Source organism: Symphalangus syndactylus, chromosome 20 (genome assembly GCF_028878055.3).
Source record: "Symphalangus syndactylus isolate Jambi chromosome 20, NHGRI_mSymSyn1-v2.1_pri, whole genome shotgun sequence".
NCBI lineage: Eukaryota > Metazoa > Chordata > Mammalia > Primates > Hylobatidae > Symphalangus > Symphalangus syndactylus.
The window spans coordinates 14,850,668-14,871,326 of NC_072442.2; the positions used below are offsets into that span (position 1 = coordinate 14,850,668).

The following is a 20,659-nucleotide window of genomic DNA, read 5'->3' on the forward strand; positions in this document are numbered from 1 at the left end:
GTGGTGGTGGCTGGCAGTGGCAACATTTTGTAGGGAACATAACACTTAACTTCCTGCCTTCTCTGCCTTCCCCTAGCAACCTTTTCTTTTTCGTGCTGCAGCAATAACCACTTGTCTGGTTCAGCATCACCACAGAAACTGCTTCAGTGCTGGGCTCATCCAATCAGAGACCCGCCTGCCACATTGAGTGCTACCCTAGGAGTGACAGGAAAGCCATTTCCCGTCTTTTCCACAGGAGGGCAGGTGCCCTTCCTCGGCCAGCCAAGGTGACCTCGACCAAGTTGCTCACTGAACCTGCTCAGCCATCCCTCATCTCACCCAGCACGGTCAAAGGCTCAGAACGCATGACTAACTTAGCCCAAGTCAGGCTCCCACCTTTCAGCTGTTCTGGAATTGAGCTCAGGAACATAGAGACCAGGAAGAAAACAGCCTCAGCCTTCCCCATCCCCTCCTCCACTCGCCTTTGCTTGCTCCCAGCTCCAGTCTTCTGGCTGAGGCCGTGCCGGCTTGCGTTGACTACCAGCACCACATCGTGTTCTCTGCCCTAACTCCCATGTACTCAGGAAAACTGCCAGCCCATTCTGAGTCAGGCTTGGTCGCAGATGAAAGCTGAGGATGGATGAGGCCCAACTCCGGCGTGCCACGTCTGGATTCCCCGGAGCAGAGGCAGGCACCAGTGCCAGCCTCAGAGAAAATCTTACTGTCCCACTTGAGTGACTTTGTTTAAAAAAAGAAATCTGCTGAAGGTTTTTAAGTGGCACGCCATCATTTATTTACAGAGAAAGGCATCACTTTAACAAAATCAGGAATCCTTCGGGGGCAGATTATTCTGTAATACCACTTTCATTATCAGAGAACTCTCGATACAAAGTGTTCTACAAAACTACAAGAAGAATCAGGCTAGCCTTTTAAGGACATCATCAAAAATCAGGCCTACCCAATAAAGACAGAGGCAGAGCTCTATAAAATGTGGTGAATCCGGGACCACTTAAACAAGTCTGGACATATAGATGATGGAAGACGTGGGACGTTAATTTCTTTTGCTGGCTTTCTCATTCCTCCTATTCTATCACTTAAAGCATTTACCTGCCAGCCCCCAACATCCTGGGTCTCTCTCCACTACCCTTGGAGCGCTCATTTCTTCTCCTGGCTCCAAATCTTGCTCCTGTAGACACCTATCCCTTATCTCTGTCTGCCACTTGGACATAGCACCATCACCTTCAACTTGGTAGGTTGACAACTGAAGCTCTCTCCCCGGACAGCACCAGTTCCACGTCACCAAGTGGGTGTTAGTGATGCTGCTGTTTTCTAGTCACTGAGGTGACTAGAAAAGGCAAACATTGTCCACATTTTACAGGCTGACTGTGAGAGGCACAGGGTCAGACAGTAAAAACTGCCTGGAGTATCCAGATCTAGAACCCAAATCTCCATTACTTGTCTGGTGCAAACTTCACTGTAACCTGGATATATGCCTTCCTCGCCTTGGATTCCGCAAACCCGTAGGAGGGTCTGCTCCTGAAAGGCTGTTTAATGTTTCAATGGATTAAAAGATAAGAATTTCTGCTCTCCTTTATACTACCTTTTTTTTTTTTGAGACGGCATCTCCTCTGTCGCCCAGGCTGGGGTGCTGTAGCATGATCTCAGCTCACTGTAACCTCCACCTCCTGCGTTCAAGCGATTCTCCTGCCTCAGCCTGCCGAGTAGTTGGGATTACAGGAGGCTGCCACCACACCCGGCTAACTTTTGTATTTTTAGTAGAGACAGGGTTTCATCATGTTGCCCAGGCTGGTCTCAAACTCCTGACTTCAGGTGATCTACCCATCTTGGCTTGCCAAAGTGCTGGGATGACATGAGCCACCACGCCCACCCTATATTCTTATGAAGGCCACAGTAAATGAGGCAGGAGTACAAACAGTAGGCCAGGTAGACCAAGAGCAGTGAAGCACCTTATGAACACAATCTGTAGGGGGCTCAGTAAGGGACTTGATATGATGTAGTTTCTGAGCACAGACAGCATTTGAAAAGGGCACGGAAGGTTCAATTCCTACAGACCATGGCAGAAGGGAGGGTGTTCCTGGCCAAAGAAACTGCATGTACATGTCCATCCCACTGCCTTTCCAGGCTCTCACGCAGTACTCCTAGACAAATCCAGAACTGATTCCTTGCCCCTGAACCTCTACTGTACTTTTATATCAGAGTTTAAAAGGATTCCTGTTCATCTTGCTGTTTCACAAGTCACTCTTGTAGACCCAACTCGATTTTAAGCTTTTTTTTTTTTTTTTGAGACAGGGTCTTGCTCTTCCCCCAAGCTGGAGTGCAGTGGCACAATCTCGGCTCAACTGCAGCCTCTGCCTCCTGGGTTCCAGCGATTCTCCTGCCTCAGCCTCCCGGGTAGCTGGTATTACAGGCACACACCCCCACACCCAGCTAATTGTTTTGTATTTTTAGTAAAGATGAGGGTTTCACTATGTTGGCCAGGCTGGTCTCGAACTCCTGACCTCAGGTGATCCACCCACCTTGGCCTCCCAAAGTGCTGGGATTACAGGCGTGAGCCATGGAGCCCAGCCTGATTTTAAGCTCTTTAAAGCCAAGAATGTGGTCATGCTTCCATTCTCTCCAAAACGTGATGGGGATCTGATGACAGCTTTTGCCCAAACTGTGGAAATAGTTCTGAGTTTCCAAAGTAAGCTTCACATCTTTCACTATGCTTTGATCACTAAGACTCAACCTAAAGAAGTCAATGAGTGACAGCAGCTTTTTCCCCATCCAGAAATTTGCTATACAGGGATGGTCTTTCCCTTCTGGTCCAGAGTCCCAGTCCCAGTCTGGTTTAACGAGATCAGAATGTGTGGGGGAACGCATTTTCATACACTGCTATGAGAGTATAGTTAAGCACAATTTCTATGGACGAAGATATCAAAACTCAAAATGATCTACTCCTTGATCCGGCATCCCATAACTCTAGCAGCCTATTTGCAACACAGTAAAACAAAGAACATTTTCTTCAATCGGGCACTGATTAAACCACAGTGGATCTCTGAGACGTATTAACTAGAAAAGCAAGGTACAGAATGGTATGCATAGTGTCCCATCCATGCCCAAAATATTTCCAGAAGAGCACACAAGGAAATGGTGAGAGTGGTGGCCTCAGGGAAGGGAAAATGGGTGGCTGGGGAACAGCGGTGGGAGACTAGCTTTTTGCTATTAAGTTTTGAACCATGTGCATGTATAATTTTTTTTAAAGAATTATGCAACAAATAACTTCTTTAAAAGTCCTCGGCCCCAGTACAGTGGCTCAGGCCTGTAATCCCAGCACTTTGGGTGGCTGAGGCAGGAGGATCACTTGAGGCCAGGAGTTTGAGACCAGGCCAGCCTGGGCAACATAGCAAGACTCCATCTCTACAAAAAAAAAAAAAAAAGTTAAAGAGCCAGGCGTGGTGGCACATGCCTGTAGTCCTAGCTATTTGGGAGGTGAGCCAGGATGGCCTCAGCCCAGGAGGTAAGACTGCAGCAGGCTATGCACCACTGCACCCAGCCTGGGTGACACAGTGAGACCCCCATCTCCTAAGATAAAATTTAAAAAAAAATTAAGGCCAGGCATGGTGGCTCACACCTGTAATCCCAGCATTTTGGGAGGCTGAGGCAGGTGCATCACTTGAGGCCAGCAGTTTGAGATCAGCCTGGGCAACATGGTAAAACCCTGTCTCTACTAAAAATACAAAAATTAGCTGGGCGTCATGGCATACACCTGTAATCCCAGCTACTCAGGGGGCTGAGGCAGGAGAACTGCTTGAACCTGGGAGGTGGAGGTTGCAGTGGGCCAAGATGGCTCCATTGTACTCCAGCCTGGGAAACAGAGTGATACTCCATCACAAAAAAAAAAATAAATAAATAAAATTTAAAAATCTACAGAGGAGGAAAACAAACAAAAATGGGACATCAATCCTGACATGAAGGAAAAAAACATTTTTTCAAGTCTTCATCATTGTGGCAAAAAAAAAAACCTGCCCTTAGAAACCCAGAAACCTAAGGTTTAAAGAGATGAGTGACCCCTCAATTGTTCCTCTGAGAGCAGACTGTGTCTGTCACCTGCTTTTTAAGTCCTCTTCCCAAGGTCTGGCCCGATGTTTGGTCTCAATGGTTGTGTAATGTCTTTGAATGGATGAAATATACTTCCCTACCGAAAAGTAAAGCATTCTCCAAATGCAAGCAATTGTGAAACAGTGATAAAGGTCGAGGGGGAAGCAGCACAGCTGAGAGCTGCTTTTGCCTCATGTATTCATTCACCTGCATGAACCAAGCACCCACGTGCATGGATGTGTACCACGTACAGACTGTGAGGTGTGGACCTGCCTCACAGTGTACCAGGACAGATGAGACCATACACAAAGAACCACTGGGTAGAAAATCTACATGAGTTTCAAAATAGGGAATTTCTGAAGCAGCTTACTACTAAGAGCTGAAAACCACTGGCTTGACCACATATACAAAGGCTGCAATCTCAGAGGGATATTTCATGTATTTAGTAAAACCTGGGGAAATGTGGAAGGCAGGGCAGCTGATACGGACTTGTAGGCACACTTTGGCCCCAGGGAGGCAGGTGGATGCTGGTGGAGAGCATCACCTAAATTAGTTGCCTCCTTTCTTGGCAATCCTGTTATCTACACCATATGAATCCAGTCTTTAGCTGGATATAACCATTTGTTCACTCGTTCATTCAACAAGTATTTACTGAACAGCCTAGTCTGTGCAGGCCTATGTTAACTGTCTCCAGCACACTCAATCCATGACATTAAAGTTACAGTTTTGGCCTTTGTGCATCAGCAATGACAGGTCCTCACTCTTACCACAAAGCGCAAGTCAGCTTGGCCTCTGAAGTGGAGAGACAATCGTTCCATAGCAAGAAGTACAAAGATTCTCTGCAGACAAAAGCAGCTAGCCAAGGTTCCATGCCATGTATATGTGTAGAAGTCTGATGGATCAGAAGAAATATGTACCCGGGAATCAGATGTAGCCAGCCTACACACTAACAAACATCAAAGCAAGCCTAGTCAGATTGAGTCCCATTTGAACAATCTTTATAAAGGTTTCTCCATGTTATTTACAATTCAAAGTAAATTTACTTTATAAGCAGCTAGGGAATTCTTTATTTAGTAATGTCCTAACATAAAAGTTCACATAACTGCTTCTGTCAAACCATGATACTGAGCTTTATGACAACCTAGAAATAACTAAGAGAAGGCAAACATAATACCTTAGAGATCAAGAAACATTTACACAGTTCAACTGTTTAAAAATAGCTCAACATTCAGCCAGTGAGCAGAGTGTGAATGCCAGCATACACAGTATACAGGTCCTTCAGGGAGGCGAGAGACTTTTCGACTGGTCTGCAGGTGCCTCCAAATGCTGGTCCTGTGGAACTTCTTTCTGAGTCTCGTTTTCTTCCAACGCAGTCTGTGGTCTGACACTCAAGTGTTCGGATTTCCGGGAAACGTGACTACCTTCGTGTTGCTTAAAAGACCAGATGTAAGTATCACATAGATGTTATCATTTTCACTCAATAATTGGCTAAAGATACATAACTAGGCACATTCTGTCACTGAGTGAAAAATTTAGCACTAATATCTCAGATCCAATTCTACTATAACAAACAGTAAACATGATTTTAAGAAGTCTATAGAACCACAATTTCAAAAGCCCTAATGACGACTCACTTGTTTCAAGTAGCAGTCATTACCACAAAATTCTAGTATATTCAGTGTAACAGTATTTGACCTGGAGTTTAAGAACATAAGCCAAGGTTAGGGAAAGAAAACCAAGTCTCTCTTTAACTTCCATCAGATTGGCAACTCTGGTCAACCCTCTGCATCTACAGATTCCACATATGCAGATTCAACAAACCATGGATCAAAAATATTTTAACAATAAATAAATAAAATAAAAAATATAAATTTTTAAAAATAGAGTATAACTACTTATATAGCATTTACATTGTGTTATATATTATAAGTGATTTAGAGATGATTAAAGTATATGGGAGGATATGTGTAGGTTATATGCAAAAACTACAGCACTTTATAAAAGGGATTTGCAAAGCATCCGTGAATTCTGGTATCTGCAGGGGCCCTAGCACCAATCCCCTGTGCATACTGAGGGACAACTATAAACCCAATAACAATTTTAACAATGAAATACTCACAGTCCTTGCTTCGCCTACTCGTCTTAAAATGACACCTTCTGCCAATAAAGCCTTCCCTGTTTCCACAAATAACTTCTCTTCATCTGTTTCTCCAAGTTTCTGTAGTTCAGTGTACTTCTCCACAAACCTGTAATTCCAAGCAGTCACATTTTAGGTCTGTTTGTAAGCATTGTTAAGACGCTGTTACACAGTATCAAATGGATAACGAAATCCTTAAAAAATAATATGAATAGCCTAGGACTTATAAAATGGCTTACCGTTGACAGGTAGACTTGAAGTTTGGATTGAATAGATCAAAAGCTCTTTGACCAGACCCATACACTGAATAAAACTTCCTAGAAAATGCAAACAACATAATATAAATCTCCGATTATAGACTGTAGATGAGAATGGAATAAAAGAAATGAAGAATAAGTGCTAGGCCCTGAGGAGTTAAGTACAGTACAACCCACATAGCCTAAGCTGAACAGTTTTGTTTTTTTAGATAAGTAATGCACACATGCACATGGTAAATACATCAAATAGCACAAAAGGGTGGCCAGTGAAAAGTAACACTCCCTCCCACTTCTGCACCCCAGCCCCCCAGTTCCCTTCCCAGGAAGCAACACTAACAAATTTCTTGTATATCCATCCAGAAATATTCCACTAATATACTAGCATATATGCACTATCATTCCCTGTCCCCAGCCACATTTTTAACCCAAAGAATAGTAAACCTTGATCTACATCTTGCCTTTTTAAAAACTGAGGTATGGCTAGGCGCAGTGGCTCATACTTATAATCCCAGAACTTTGGGAGGCTGAGGCAGGCAGATTACTTGAGACCGGGAGTTCAACATGGTGAAACCCCATCTCTACTAAAAATACAAAGAAATTAGCAGGCATGGTGGCACATGCCTGTAGTCGCAGCTACTTGGGAGGGTTAGGTGGGAGAATCACTTGAACCCAGGAGGCGGAGGTTGCAGTAAGTGGAGAGCACGCCACTGCACTCCAACCTTGGCGACAGAATGAGACTCCATCTCAAAAAATAACAACAAAATAAAAATAAATAATAAAAACTGAGGTAAAATTCACACATCATAAAATTAACTTTTTTTTTTCCAAAGAGACAGGGTCTCACTGTGTCACCCAGGCAGGTAGCAGTGCTGTGATCATAGCTCACTGCAGCCTCAAACTCCTGGGCTCAAGCAATCCTCTTGCCTCAGCCTCCTGAGTAGCGGGAACTACAGGTTTGCAGCACCACCATGCCTGGCTAAGTTTTAAATTTTTTGTAAAGACGCAGTCTCACTATGTTGCCCAGGCTGGTCTTGAACTGCTAGCCTCAAGAGATCCTTCCACCTTGGCTTCCAAAAATGCTGGGCTTACAGGCATGAGCCATTGTCCCCAGCCCACATTTAACATTTTTCAGTGTGCAATTAAGTGACATAGAAAACTCACAAAGCTGTGCAACTAGCACCTCTATCTAGTTCCAAAACATTTTCATCACCCACAAAGGAGGCACCGTATCTGAGCAGTCACTCCCCACTTCTCCTCCCTCCATCTTGCCTTATCAACGCATGGAGATTGTTTCCAGTCCTCTACGACTCTCAACCATGCTGCAATCATTATCTCTCTTTATAATTTTAGTGCACCACGTAAATAAGTCTGTGGCATAAATTCACAAATGTGGTACTACTGGATCAAGGTATGTGCATTTGTAATTAAGCCTTCCAAACTGCCAAAATGCTTTCCAAAGTGGCTGTACCAATTTACATTCACATCGGTAATATATGAGTGCCTATCTCCCCACACCCTGACCAAATGACATTCTCCAGCTGAGCATAGAGGCTCACGCATATAATCCCACCTGCTTGGGAAGCTGAGGCATGAGGATCTTTTGAGGCCAGGAGCTCACCACCAGCTTGGGCAACACGGTGAGACCTGAGCAAATAGCACAAAAGGGTGGCCAGTGAAAAGTAACACTCCCTCCCACCCTGTCTATAAAAAAAAAAAAATATATATATATATATATATATATACACACACACACACACACACACACACACACACACACACACAAGCCAGGTGCAGTGGCTCACACCTGTAATCCCAGCGAAAAAATATATATGTATTTAGACCAGGCATGGTGGCTGATACCTGTAATCCCAGCACTTTGGGAGGCCAAGGCAGGAGGATCACTTGAGGCCAGGAGTTCAAGACCAGCCTAGGCAACATAGTGGGACACCACCTCTACAAAAAAATTAAAAATTAGCCAGGAATGGTGGCATACACCTGTAGTCCCAGCTACTCAGGAGGCTGAGGTGGGAGGATCACTTGAGCCCAGGAGGTCAAGGCTGCAGTGAGCCATGACAGGCGCCGCTGCATCCCAGTCTGGGTGAGATCCTGCCTCAAAAAAAAAAAAAAATACACAAACACAGACACACATGTTCTCCAACTTTTTGATCTTAGCCAACCTGATAGGTAAGAAACCAGAACTCTTTATAGTTTTAATTTGCTTTTCTTTTGAAAGAGACTGGACATCTTTTCAAGTTTAAAAGCAAACTGAATTTCCTTTTCTGTGAACTGTCCAAGTTCTTTGTCTGCTTTTCTATTTGGTGGTTGCTATGGACTAAATGTGTCCCACCAAAATTAGTATGTTGAAATCCTAATCCCCAATGTGATGGTATTTAGAGATGGAGCCTTTGGGAGGTAATCAGGTCATGGTAATCAGCCCTCATGATGGGATTAGTGCCCCTATAAGAGATAGAAGGGAGCTTGCTTCCACTCTCTGCTCCCCTCAATGTGAGGAATCAGGAAGACAGTCCTCCCCAGAACCTGACCCTGCTGGCACCCTGACCTCAGACTTCCCAGCCTCCGGAACTATGAGAAAGAAAGTTTGTTTATAAGCCACCTGGTCTATGGTAATTTGTTACACAGTGGTCTCTTAATGATTTCTAAGCAAACTTTGTAGCCATATACATAGAAAACTAGTCCTTTGTCATAACATGGCAAAGATCTTTCCCAGTTTGTTGGTTGTCTTTTGATTTTGCTTATGGTACTTTTTTATACAGAAAATTTTAATATTTTCTTTTTATGGCTTCTGAGTTTTATATCATGCTTAAAAAGACCTTTATCACTCAGATTATTTTTTTAATTCTCCCATGTTTTCTTCCAGTACTGTTATGATCTCACTTTTTACACTTAGGTTTTCATACATCTTTTTTGTTTGTTTTATTTATTTTGTTGTAAGTTCCTTTTTCTTTTTTTTTTTTTTAAGAGATGGGGTCTTGCCATGTTGCCAGGCTGTTGTGAGAGCAGTGGCTATTCACAGGTACAATCATAGTGTACTACAACCTTGAACTCCTAGACTCCAATGGTCCTCCTTCCTCAGCCTCCCAAGTAGCTGGAACTATAGGCATGCACAACCATTCTATAAGCTTTTTTAAATATCAAAAACACCAAAAAAAAAAGAGGGCCACAAAGATAAAGGTTCAATAAATTATATAAATACAAGATAATATTTTGGCATTAATAGAAATAATTTTTATATGTTCTGACAATAGTAAAAAATTAAAAAATAAAAAAAGAATTTAAAGAAATAATATTTAACAGGCTGGGCATGGTGGCTCATGCCTGTAATCCCAGCACTTTGGGAGGCCGAGGTGGGTGAATCACTGGAGGTCAGGAATTCAAGACCAGCCTGGCCAACATGGTGAAACCCCATCTTCCTGAAAATACAAAAAAAAAAAAAAAATTAGCCGGGTGTGGTGACACATGCCTGTAATCCCAGCTACTCGGGAGGTTGAGGAGGAGAATTGCTTGAACCTGGGAGGTGGAGGCTGCAGTGAGCTGAGATTGAACCATTGCACTCCAGCCTGGGAGACAGAGACAGAGCAAGACTCCATCTCAAAAAAAAAGTAATATTTAACAAGAGGGACCAGTAAACTATTCCACATTCTCCAATCATTTACCATCCAGTTCCAATGCTATCTATAGCAGAAGCACAAATGATTTTTAAAAATTTTTTTTTTATTTATTTATTTTTGAGACGGAGTCTCGCTCTGTCACCCAGGCTGGAGTAAAGTGGTGTAATCTCGGCTCCCTGCAAGCTCCGCCTCCTGGGTTAAAGCGATCCTCCCACCTCAGCCTCCAGACTAGCTGGGACTACAGGTGCATGCCACCACGCCTGGCTGATTTTTGCATTTTTAGTAGAGATGGGGTTTCACCATGTTGCCCAGGCTGGTTTCGAACTCCTGACCTCAAGTGATCCACTCCTGAAGTGCCAGGATTACACAAGAGAGCAAAGCACAAATGATTTTAATGTATCAATGAACCACAAAGTGCGTGCAATGGGTCTGAGAAGAAAGCTGCTGAAAAAGCATTTAATCTCCTCAAAGATCTCATGTCGTATGCCGAAAATTTCCAAGTAGAGCAAGAACATACTCGTTCTGCTACTTTAAAAGAGTGTTGGTGTTGGGGGTCCGGGGAGGGGGAAGCCTGGGCCTCAATTCAGAACATAATGACCTTATAAATTCCATTTTCTAGCATCCTGAAATAACAGTAAGAATAAGGGATGTGTATCAAAGTCAATCAGGCACATTCATTGGTCTAAATATTTAAGAGAAAAAGGAACTAGACAAATTCTAGGTATTAAAAGCTAATTAACATTAGTATTCAAGGGGAGGGGCTTTGTCAGTAAACTCCCAGTGAGAGATTTACCACTTACTTAGATCTCACATAAATGTATAGGGATGCTAAATGTGGCCATAGAAGTGGTTTCTAGCCCACTGTTCCTGAAACTGTTTCAGAAAACTAATAAAACTCTGATGGCCATTCTCCAAACAGTCCCAGTCCTGGCCCTCCACCATTCCTCTCCAAGGAATTTTCTTTCGTTTCTCTCTACCAGCCTCGTAGTTCATCTGTTCATTAATCCATTAGCTTCTTCATTCAAGAGACAATTAATAAGCAACTTATATGCCACACACTGGGCTAGGCACTGAAGTTACAAGAATGAATTTGACAATGCCTGGCCCATGACAGTGCTTAATGAATATTTGTTACTGAATAAAGACAGGGCATTTGGAATGTAGAGCTATTAAAGACAGGCTAAGGCCACAACAGGGGCAGTATGAACAAAATTCAGGGCACACAAAAGGGGAAACATGAAAACAGAAAAGTAGTACCAAAAGAGTGTGACATCTTTTTTTTTTTTTTGTATGACAAAAATAGAGAACTTTAAAGATATTTTTAAGAATGTTGCTAGGAGACCAGGCACGGTGGCTCACACCTGTAATCCCAACACTTTGGGAGGCCAGGGCGGGCAGATCACGAGGTCAGGAGTTCGAGACCAGCCTGACCAACATGGTGAAACCCCATCTCTACTAAAAATACAAAAATTAACCAGGCATGGTGGCATGCACCCGTAATCCCAGCTACTCAGGAGGCTGAGGCAGGAGAACTGCTTGAACCCAGGAGGTGGAGGTTGCATGGGGCTGAAATTATACCACTGCACTCCAGCCTGGGTGACAGAGCAAGACTCCATCTCAAAAAAAAAAAAAAAAAAAAAAGAATGTTGCTAGGAAACCATCAGGAGCACATTTTCTGTGACTATTTAAGTTTTGGAAAAAGAGAGTGAAGAGGCCGGGCACGGTGGCTCATGCCTGTAATCCCAGCACTTTGAGAGGCCAAGGCGGGTGGATCACGAGGTCAGGAGATCAAGACCATCCTGGCTAACACAGTGAAACCCCATCTCTACTAAAAATACAAAAAATTAGCCAGGCGTGGTGGCAGGCACCTATAGTCCCAGCTACTGGGGAGGCTGAGGCAGGAAAATGATGTGAACCCAGGAGGTGGGGCTTGCAGTGAACCAAGATCGCGCCACTGCACTCCAGCCTGGGCGACAGAGCGAGACTCCATCTCAAACAAAAAAAAAAAAGAGAGTGAAGGAGGGAAAAAGATTAAACAATGAATATTTCTACTAGTTTCAACCCCTCATCTGCACTTTGAAAGATAACTCAGAAAAAGAGAGTTGAGTTTACTGAAAAAGACTTTCCTAAACCCTCTAAGCCTAAAGGCAATGAAGCCAGCAAAAAGAAAAAATGGGTAGATTTGAATACATAAAATACCTCAGTGCCTAGCACAATGTTTAGCGCAATGCTTACCATATAGAAGACACCAAAAAAATTAGTGGAATGAAATAACCAACTTCTATAAATTAAACAAGCATTATTAATAACAAGTAACATATAAATAAATGTCTAGAGTGTATGTCAAAGACTTAGTATCTTCAATTCTATAAAGAACTCTTACTGATCAATAATAACAATTATTAAAATAGGTAAAGAACACAGATATTTCAAAAATAAATTCAAATGGCCAACAATCATGAAAGTAGAGAAACTTGTCAAAGAAACAGAAATTAAAATCTCTAGACACAATTACTGTTTTTTTTTTTTTTCCAAGACAGAGTCTTGCTCTGTCGCCCAGGCTGGAGTATAGTGGCATCATTTCAGCTCACTGCAACCTCCATCTCCTGGGTTCAAGCTATTCTCCTGCCTCAGCCTCCCAAGTAGCTGGGATTACATGCGCAGGCCACCACACCCAGCTAATTTTTCTTATTTTTAGTAGAGACGGGGTTTCATTACGTTGGCCAGGCTGGTTTCGAACTCCTAACCTCGTGATCCGCCCGCTTCGGCTTCCCAAAGTGCTGGGATTATTATTTTAAAACTACCTAGATCAGCCAGGCACAGTGGTTCACGCCTGTAATCCCAGCACTTTGGGAGGCCGAGGCAGGCGGATCACGAGGTCAGGAGATTGAGACCATCCTGGCTAACACGGTGAAACCCCATCTCTACTAAAAATACAAAAAATTAGCCGGGCGTGGTGGTGGGCGCCTGTAGTCCCAGCTACTCAGGAGGCTGAGGCAGGAGAATGGCGTGAACCCGGGAGGCAGAGCTTGCATTGAGCCGAGATGGCGCCACTGCACTCCAGCCTGGGAGACAGAGTGAGACTCCATCTCAAAAAAAAAAAAAAAAAAAAAGATCAGAAAAAAAAAAACAAAACTTTTTTTTGTTTTGGAGACAGGATCTCCCTCTGTTGCCCAGGCTGGAGTGCAGTGGTGCAGTCTCAGCTCACTGCAACCTCCACCTTCTAGGTTCAAGCGATTCTCCCACCTCAGCATCCAGAGTAGCTGGGACTACAGGCGCCCGCCACCACGCCCGGCTAATTTTTGGTATTTTAGTCAAGACTGGGGCACTTTCACCATATTGCCCAAGATGGTCTCGAACTCCTGAGCTCAGGCAATCTGCCCACCTCAGCCTCCCAAAGTGCTAGGATTACAGGCGTGGGCCACCGTGCCTGGCCCAGAAAAAAAAAAATTCTTAAATAATCATTATCAATACTGACAAGGATAAAGTAAGAACTCTCAGAAACTGCTAATCAGAGTGTAAACTAAGACAACTACTTTTTTTTTGGTAGAGACAAGTCCTGCTATGTTGCCCAGGCTGGTCTCAAACTCCTGGGCACAAGCTATCCTCCCTTACGCCTCCCAACGCACTAGGATTACAGGCACAAGAAACCACATCCAGCCTGTGATTTCTTCTTTATGCTTTCTTCGTGTATCTAAATTTTCTACAAGTAGCATGTGTTGCTTTTATAATAAAAGAGGAAGTATTCTTGCCACTGAGCTTAAGAAAAAGAAAAAGAAAAGGGATGCTAAAAAAAAATAAAGAACACATGATTTTCCTTCAAATTCCTAGTGATTGTCTCTCTCTGTTGCCCAGGCTGGAGTGCAGTGGTGGGATCTCGGCTCACTGCAACCTCCACCTCCCAGGTTCAAGCAATTCTCCTGTCTCAGCCTTCCGAGTAGCTGGGACTACAAGCACCCACCACCACGCCCGGCTAATTTTTGTATTTTTAGTAGAGACGGGGTTTCACCATATTGGTCTGACTGGTCTCGAACTCCTGACTTCAGGTGATCCGCCCACCTTGGCCTCCCAAAGTGTTGGGATTACAGGTGTGAGCCACCGCGCCCGGCCTCTCTTAGACTTTTAAGCATCCTTTCATCTGAGTGGCTTCAAAGATCCGGACTACTAGATCCATAGATCATGTTCCTCCTATCTCCACTCCTGGAGGAGGCAGGCATAATGATCACCATAAGCTTGGAGTCAGAGATGTGATTCCCAGATCTGCCACCCTCCTATGTATTTACTAATTACAAGAAGTTAGCTAATTTCCTTGAGCTTCGCAGTCTCCTTGAATAAAATGGAAACAAGAATACCTTCCTTACAAGTTAGAGTAAGGCCTTTAGAGAATGAGATGATGCTTGCAAAGAGCTTAGTACAGTGCCTGGCCCAAAGCAGATGCCCAGAAACATGCAGCTATAATTGCAATGATCTTTCGGTTGCTGGGCTCCAGATTCCACTTTTCAGAACTTCAGTTTCACTACAGGGAAGGGGTGCTGACTCCCTAATTTGGCTAGATAAGTCTTCTCCACAGGGCAAACCCCTGACTCAATTTCATATTTCAATTCCCAGACTGCTACCGAAACCTTCCCTTCTGAAGTTCTGTTGCCTCCTGTCCACTACAGGGCTGAGCACTCACGCTCTAATCCGATCCTCGTGGTACCAGATGTCCTGGATGGGAGCTTTGGCTTTGCCATATCGCACTCGGGGCCTTTGGAAGACGGGTTCCCTCAGCGGGGGAAAGGCGTTATATACGTCAAACCACAGGGGCTTCTCCTTCAGCACCCCGGCCCGAACCAGGTCCCGAGTCCTTAGGGAGGGAACAGAACGAAACTGGGTCACTTGCAGTAGCCTGCCAAAGCCCCTGAATCAGTCTAGCACAGCTCGGGACATTAAAGGTATTATGCGGTCTGCAACACAGAACGGGGGAGGACTGCTCCCCACCTACAGAGAAGGTCTGCCCACATCCCAAACCAAACTAACAACGCTCAGGGGTTAAATCCCTCTATCTTCTTTTGTGCGTCCCACCCACGTTCGGTCACGGAAAAATCCAAGAGCGGTCTTGCATGACCTGATAAGGAAGGCCCATCAGGCTCTTCCTCCCTTCCTCTTCCTAGAGACCTCCACTCGGGGAGAGGCAGCTGCAATAATCTTTAACATGACACATAAATTCAAGGAGAGGCATCCTCAGGCACAACTATTCGGAGCCAGGAGAAAACATGAGAGAGGGCCTCACCCAGCTCAGCCCCCGCACCCTGCAATACGCCTCGCCCTGCTCAGGTCCGCCCCAGGGACGAGCGTGACCGGCTGAGAACCCCAGCCTGGGGGAGGAACCCTCAGCCCACCGCGGCTCGGAGCACACACCGCGAGAAGATGCTCCCTACGGTTTCCAGCCGGCTGCCTGCCATCATCTGTGCCTGGGACCGAGCGTGACTAGCTGCTACCGGAACCGGAAGCGACTGCTCCAGGTAAAGGGCGCATAAGTTGCTGGCCGAGCCAAGGAGCGCTGTGCTTTCACCGCAGCCCCTGCGGGAGAGCGGCGCAGGCAGAAGCAAGTGATAGGCCGAACGGGCGCGCTCCGAGGTTACTTGCCAGGTTCAGGCAGGAGCACTCGATAGCCGAGCCAAAAGGGCGGGAGCGAGCCAAAGCCGGACAGAAGTAATAAATGACCGAGCTGTGGGAGGGATTCATTATGGTGGTTGCTTTACTCTCTCTCGCCTTGTTGAGCCAACTCCTGTGACAAGGTGGGGCCGCGCGGAGGAGAAGTAGTGGGGCAGAGCGGGAGTGAGGCGCAGCCTACGGTCCTGGGGGAGCCAACAAAGGCCGAGATTTGAGGTCACCAGCTCAAGGCCCAGGCTGAGCCTACTGTTTAAGAGTCACAGACTACGCAGAAGAGAACCAAGGCCGGGGAGGGGCCGTCACTTGCCCAGCGTCGTGCTGAATCTCGGGCCTCGGCCTCTGGCTGTGTAGTGCTCCCCACTAAACCCCTCGTCCCCAGAGTGCCACCTGCATCCACGCTAACTAGGATGCTGGTTGCAACTCGTGTTTCCCGCGGTCGGCGTCGCGGGCTACCTCCTCCTTGGAACTCGAAAAGTGAAAGTGCCCGGAACAAACAAACGCCGAGAAGGAAACGAAAAAATCTGGAGAAAATCATCTCTCAGTGTTAAACTGTAAAAAAATGTAAACTGTGTGTAGCATACCCTTTGACCCAGTAATCATATTTCGGGGAAAGAACCCCTTAGAAATTAAAGCATCAATTCATGAGGATGTTTGCGCAAGGATCATCGTTGCAGCATTGTTTGTAGTGGAAAAAAAATGCATCAGATGAGAAATACCTAGAAAATTATTGTTCATACGTTCTTTGGAACCCTATGCAGCTATTAAAATGAATGAGCTAGATCCACATGTATTTACCTACGTTAACGTACATGACTTATGTTTAAATGAAAAACGAAGTTGCAAAGAAACATGTTTAGTGGAATCTCAACTTGTTAGAAAAAAAAGAAAAAGAAACACCTCTATATATGTTTGTGTTTGAGGATAGAAATTCTGCAGAAGGACACCCAAGGCTGTGAACATTGGATATCTCAGAGTGAAATTGCAGGCAGGGAAGGGAGAATTTTTTCTTCCTTTACACGTGCTTCAGAGTTTGACTTGTAAAGAGATTGTATTCATATTTGAACTTTTAATCCAATGAATGTTTTGAATCACACACAATGTCTCCTGGGAGCCTAGTCAAGTCATCCTAGAGTCCTCCCACTCTGAGGCTGGTGAAGGGGAGGAAGGGACTGTTTGATGAGTAGTTACTACTTGTGTGTGTTATCTTACTGAATCCACATACCTTCCCATAAGGTAGCTATTAACATCCTCATTATAGATGAGAAAGCAAGGCCTCAGGAAGTTAAATAACTTGTCTGATAAGCAACTGATAGAGCCAGCCTTGTGGGGGTGGGGCAGCCAGGGCCCTTTCCAGGACCTCACAATGCCGCCTAAGCTATGCCTAAAGCTGGAGGCTGGTATGCTCAAGAGTCCAGCAGAACGCCGCTCCCCACCCGCCCCCCCAACACCACGCACGCACGCACGCACGCACGCACGCCAGGGATCCGGTGATTTGAGGCCCAGGGCTAACCTGAGGTGGATTTCACTGCTGCCTCCAGACCCCCTGGAACAGAGAAGAGAGAGCACAGCTCTGGCCCCAGGCCAAGTGTAAAGTCTCTAGTCTCCCAGCCCTCAGGAGGTCTAAAAGACCTTGCTCTGGGGAGAGTAAACATGCTCCCAGCTAAATATAGTCTTCCCAGGCCTCATAACAACTTTCTAATTCTGTCCCAGCCAGCACTGTCTGCCAGCCCGGATTACAGGCACACTTCTCTTCTCCCACCAGGAACTGCTACTGTAGGTTAGTGCAGTCACTGCAGCTAAAGAGTTAAAGGGTTTATTCCAAGATCAAGGAGGGGAACCAAAGACGCAAACCCTCAATAGGGGAAGAACTGCAAGGCAGAAATGTTCTCTCTAATCTTGGGGTGGTCCCTTCCTCTTCCAAGCCTTTGAAGTTTCCCTTTCCAGCCTGCTTCTGTGACTGAGAGCAGAATGTTGATGGGCAGACGGGGGGTACTTTGGGGATACAGCCTTCTGAGGCTGCACAAGAAGTACACACCCAAGAAACATTCATTCATAATACAGGAGCGAGCTGTTGGGCAGCAGGGGCCAGGCAGAATGGACATTTGAGGCTGTCTTCTTGAGTGGGGACCACAGCCGCCCAAGGCTGTGAGGGGCTGGGGCACTTACACCATGTACCACTGTGCCGCGGGAGGTACCAAGGAACCTCAAGTGTCTCATTCAGTTGTTCAACCACCTGCTGACATACGTAATGTCCTGATAATCTTACAGATAAGGAAGTGGTGCTTGTAAACTCTCCCCCAAAGGTCATGTTCCTCCCACTACAACACCACTCAGCCTCATATTAATCCCACTGTCTCATTGTAGATGTGCCCACTAATTGCGTCACTCTGAGCAAGTTATGTAACTTTTCCAGCCTCTGTTTCTCCAACTGTTAAAATGTGGAGCTGGGCTCAGTGGCCCATGCTTGTAATCCCAACATTTTGGGAGGCCAATATGGGAGGATTGCCTAAGCCAGGAGTTCAAAACCAGCCTGGGCAAAATTAGCCAGGTGTGGTGGTGCATGCCTGTAGTCCCAGCTACCCAGGGGACTGAGGTGGGACGACGGCTTGAGCCCAGGAGTTCAAGGCTGCAGTGAGCCATGATCACACCACTGCACTCCAGCCTGGTCAACAGAGCTGAGACCCTGTCTCAATAATAATAATAATATGGATGGCAGTGTCAACTATCTTCGTGGCTTGTTGCAAAAGTAAAAGAGATCATTCATGTAAAGCACTAATCACAGCACCTGGGACATAGTGACTGCCTGTGAGCAGCAACACGCCTGATGGCTGTAACAGCATCGCTATTGCTGTTGTGCTGTGTCATCCACCCATTGCCACCTGGACTGCAGCATTTTGATAATATTTCATAGATTGTCTTACTGTTTTACTTTCTTGTTAGATGATCCATTCATTCCAGAAGCATGTAAACACCTACCTGACTATTCTGAGTCTTAGAGAATCCAACAGTCCAGTAGGGAAGACAGAGAGGTAAATACGTAAATATTAAGTTATGTGCTGAATAGCTTGTTGATTGTATGAAGTTTGCTAGGCCTGCCCTAACACCACTTGCACACAGAGTGGGTGGCTTAAACACAAATTTATTTTCTCCCTATTCTGGGGGCCAGAAGTCCAAGATCAAGATGTCTGCAAGTTTAGTTTATTCTGCACATGGCTAGTTTCTCCTTGCCTTGGAGACAGCTTTCTTCTCCCGCGTCTTCACGTGGTCTTTCCTCTGTGTGGGAAGGTTTTGTCCTAATCTCTTCTTACGAGGACACCAGTCTTTTTGGATTAGGGCCCACCCTACTGACTTCATTTTAACCTAATTACCTCTTTAGAGACTACCTCCTATTATAGTCACATCCTGAGGTACTGAGAGAACCTCAACATACGATTTTCGGGGAGACACAGCTCAGCCCCTAACATTGATCAGTAAGTGCTGAATAGTTCCCATTTGCCCAAGCAGTTCCACACCCACTCTCTGCTGTCCTTCGCCCTGCTCTGTGCCTCGGGAGGCTGGCTTCTGTGGCCTGCATCCACCAGCTCCTTGCCCTCTGCTTCTGGCTGGATTCCAGTTGGTACTGCCAACGGGCTCCCTCCTGGAACATAAAGTCCTAGAACATAAAATCACAGCTCTCTCACCAGGTTCTAGCCACCGTCCCTCTCCTGCCCCTTCAAGCCTAGACATAGTTGGCAAGCTGTGCCCCTGTTATTAGCCATGGGGTCTAGGCCATCCCTTGTGGCTTCCCATCACTCTGCCCACATCTTTGTGACAATGCCTGTATTTAAATAGTGCGTGGAGGTCAGGTGTGGTGGCTCATGCCTGTAATCCCAACACTTTGGGAGGCCGAGGCAGGTGGATCACTCACTTGAGGTCAGGAGTTCGAGACCAGCCTGGCCAACATGGCGAAACCTCTACTAAAAAGTCTCTACTAAAAATAAAATAAAAAATAAAATAAAAAATAAAAAAATTTAGGTGGGTGTCATGGCACATGCCTGTAATCCCAGCTACCTGGGGGGCTGAGGCAGGAGAATCACTTGAACCCAGGAAGCGGAGTTTGCAGTGAGCTGAGATTGCACCACTGCACTCCACCCTGGGTAACAGAGCAAGACTCCGTCTCAAAAGTAAATAAATAAATAGTGTGTGGGAATTTGTCAGACAAAATGAGGAAGAGCATCATTCCCAATAGTGGAACAGCTTTGGTAAGTGAAACTCCCAGCATATTGATGAAATCATGAATGCCGCTACTCGCCTATGACAGACAGCTAAAATCAGGGAGCAATCAGCTTTAAAGGGAGGAAAGCAATACAGTGTATTCAATACACAGTTGAAGAATTGTATCAGGCCAGCCGTGGAGGATCACGTCTGTAATCCCAGCACTTTGGGAGGCCGAGGCGGGAGGATGACTTGAGGCCAGGAGTTTGAGACTAGCCTGGCCAGCATAGCAAGACCTTGTCTCTACAAAAAAAAAAAAAAGAAAAGAAAAGAAAAGAAGAGAAAGGAAAAAGTTAGCCAGTGCAGTGACACACGCTGGTAGTGCTAGCTACTCATGAGGCTGAGACAGGAGGATTGCTTGCGCCCAGGAGTTCACGGCTGCAGTGAACTATGATCGTGCTACTGCACCCTAACCTGGTGACAAAGTGAGACCTTTTCTCTAAAAAAAGAGAGAGAGGATTATATCAGGATCCATTAAAAAAAAGAAAGAATTGTAGGCTTCCTGAGTCTGAGGACCAGGAGGATGAAGGGCAGGGAGGGCTATTAAAGGAGGAGGCAGCCAGGCGCGGCTGCTCGCGCCTGTAATCCCAGCACTTTGGAAGGCCAGCGTGGGTGGATCATTTGAGGTCAGGAGTTCGAGACCAGAC

The 20,659-nt window shown here is 45.5% G+C and overlaps 1 protein-coding gene across 1 annotated transcript; it reads right to left on the reverse strand.

Annotated features, from left to right (window-relative positions):
- Window positions 1–747: 747 nt before the first annotated feature.
- MRPS23 (mitochondrial ribosomal protein S23) lies at window positions 748–16,628 on the reverse strand. The gene is made up of 5 exons (XM_055257037.2): window positions 15,504–16,628; window positions 14,779–14,949; window positions 6,457–6,534; window positions 6,200–6,326; window positions 748–5,511 (listed from the first exon to the last, which is right to left on the reverse strand). Exons 1-5 carry the CDS (start codon window positions 15,548–15,550, stop codon window positions 5,359–5,361), a joined length of 576 nt encoding a protein of 191 aa, XP_055113012.2. The 5' UTR covers window positions 15,551–16,628; the 3' UTR covers window positions 748–5,358.
- Window positions 16,629–20,659: the final 4,031 nt, after the last annotated feature.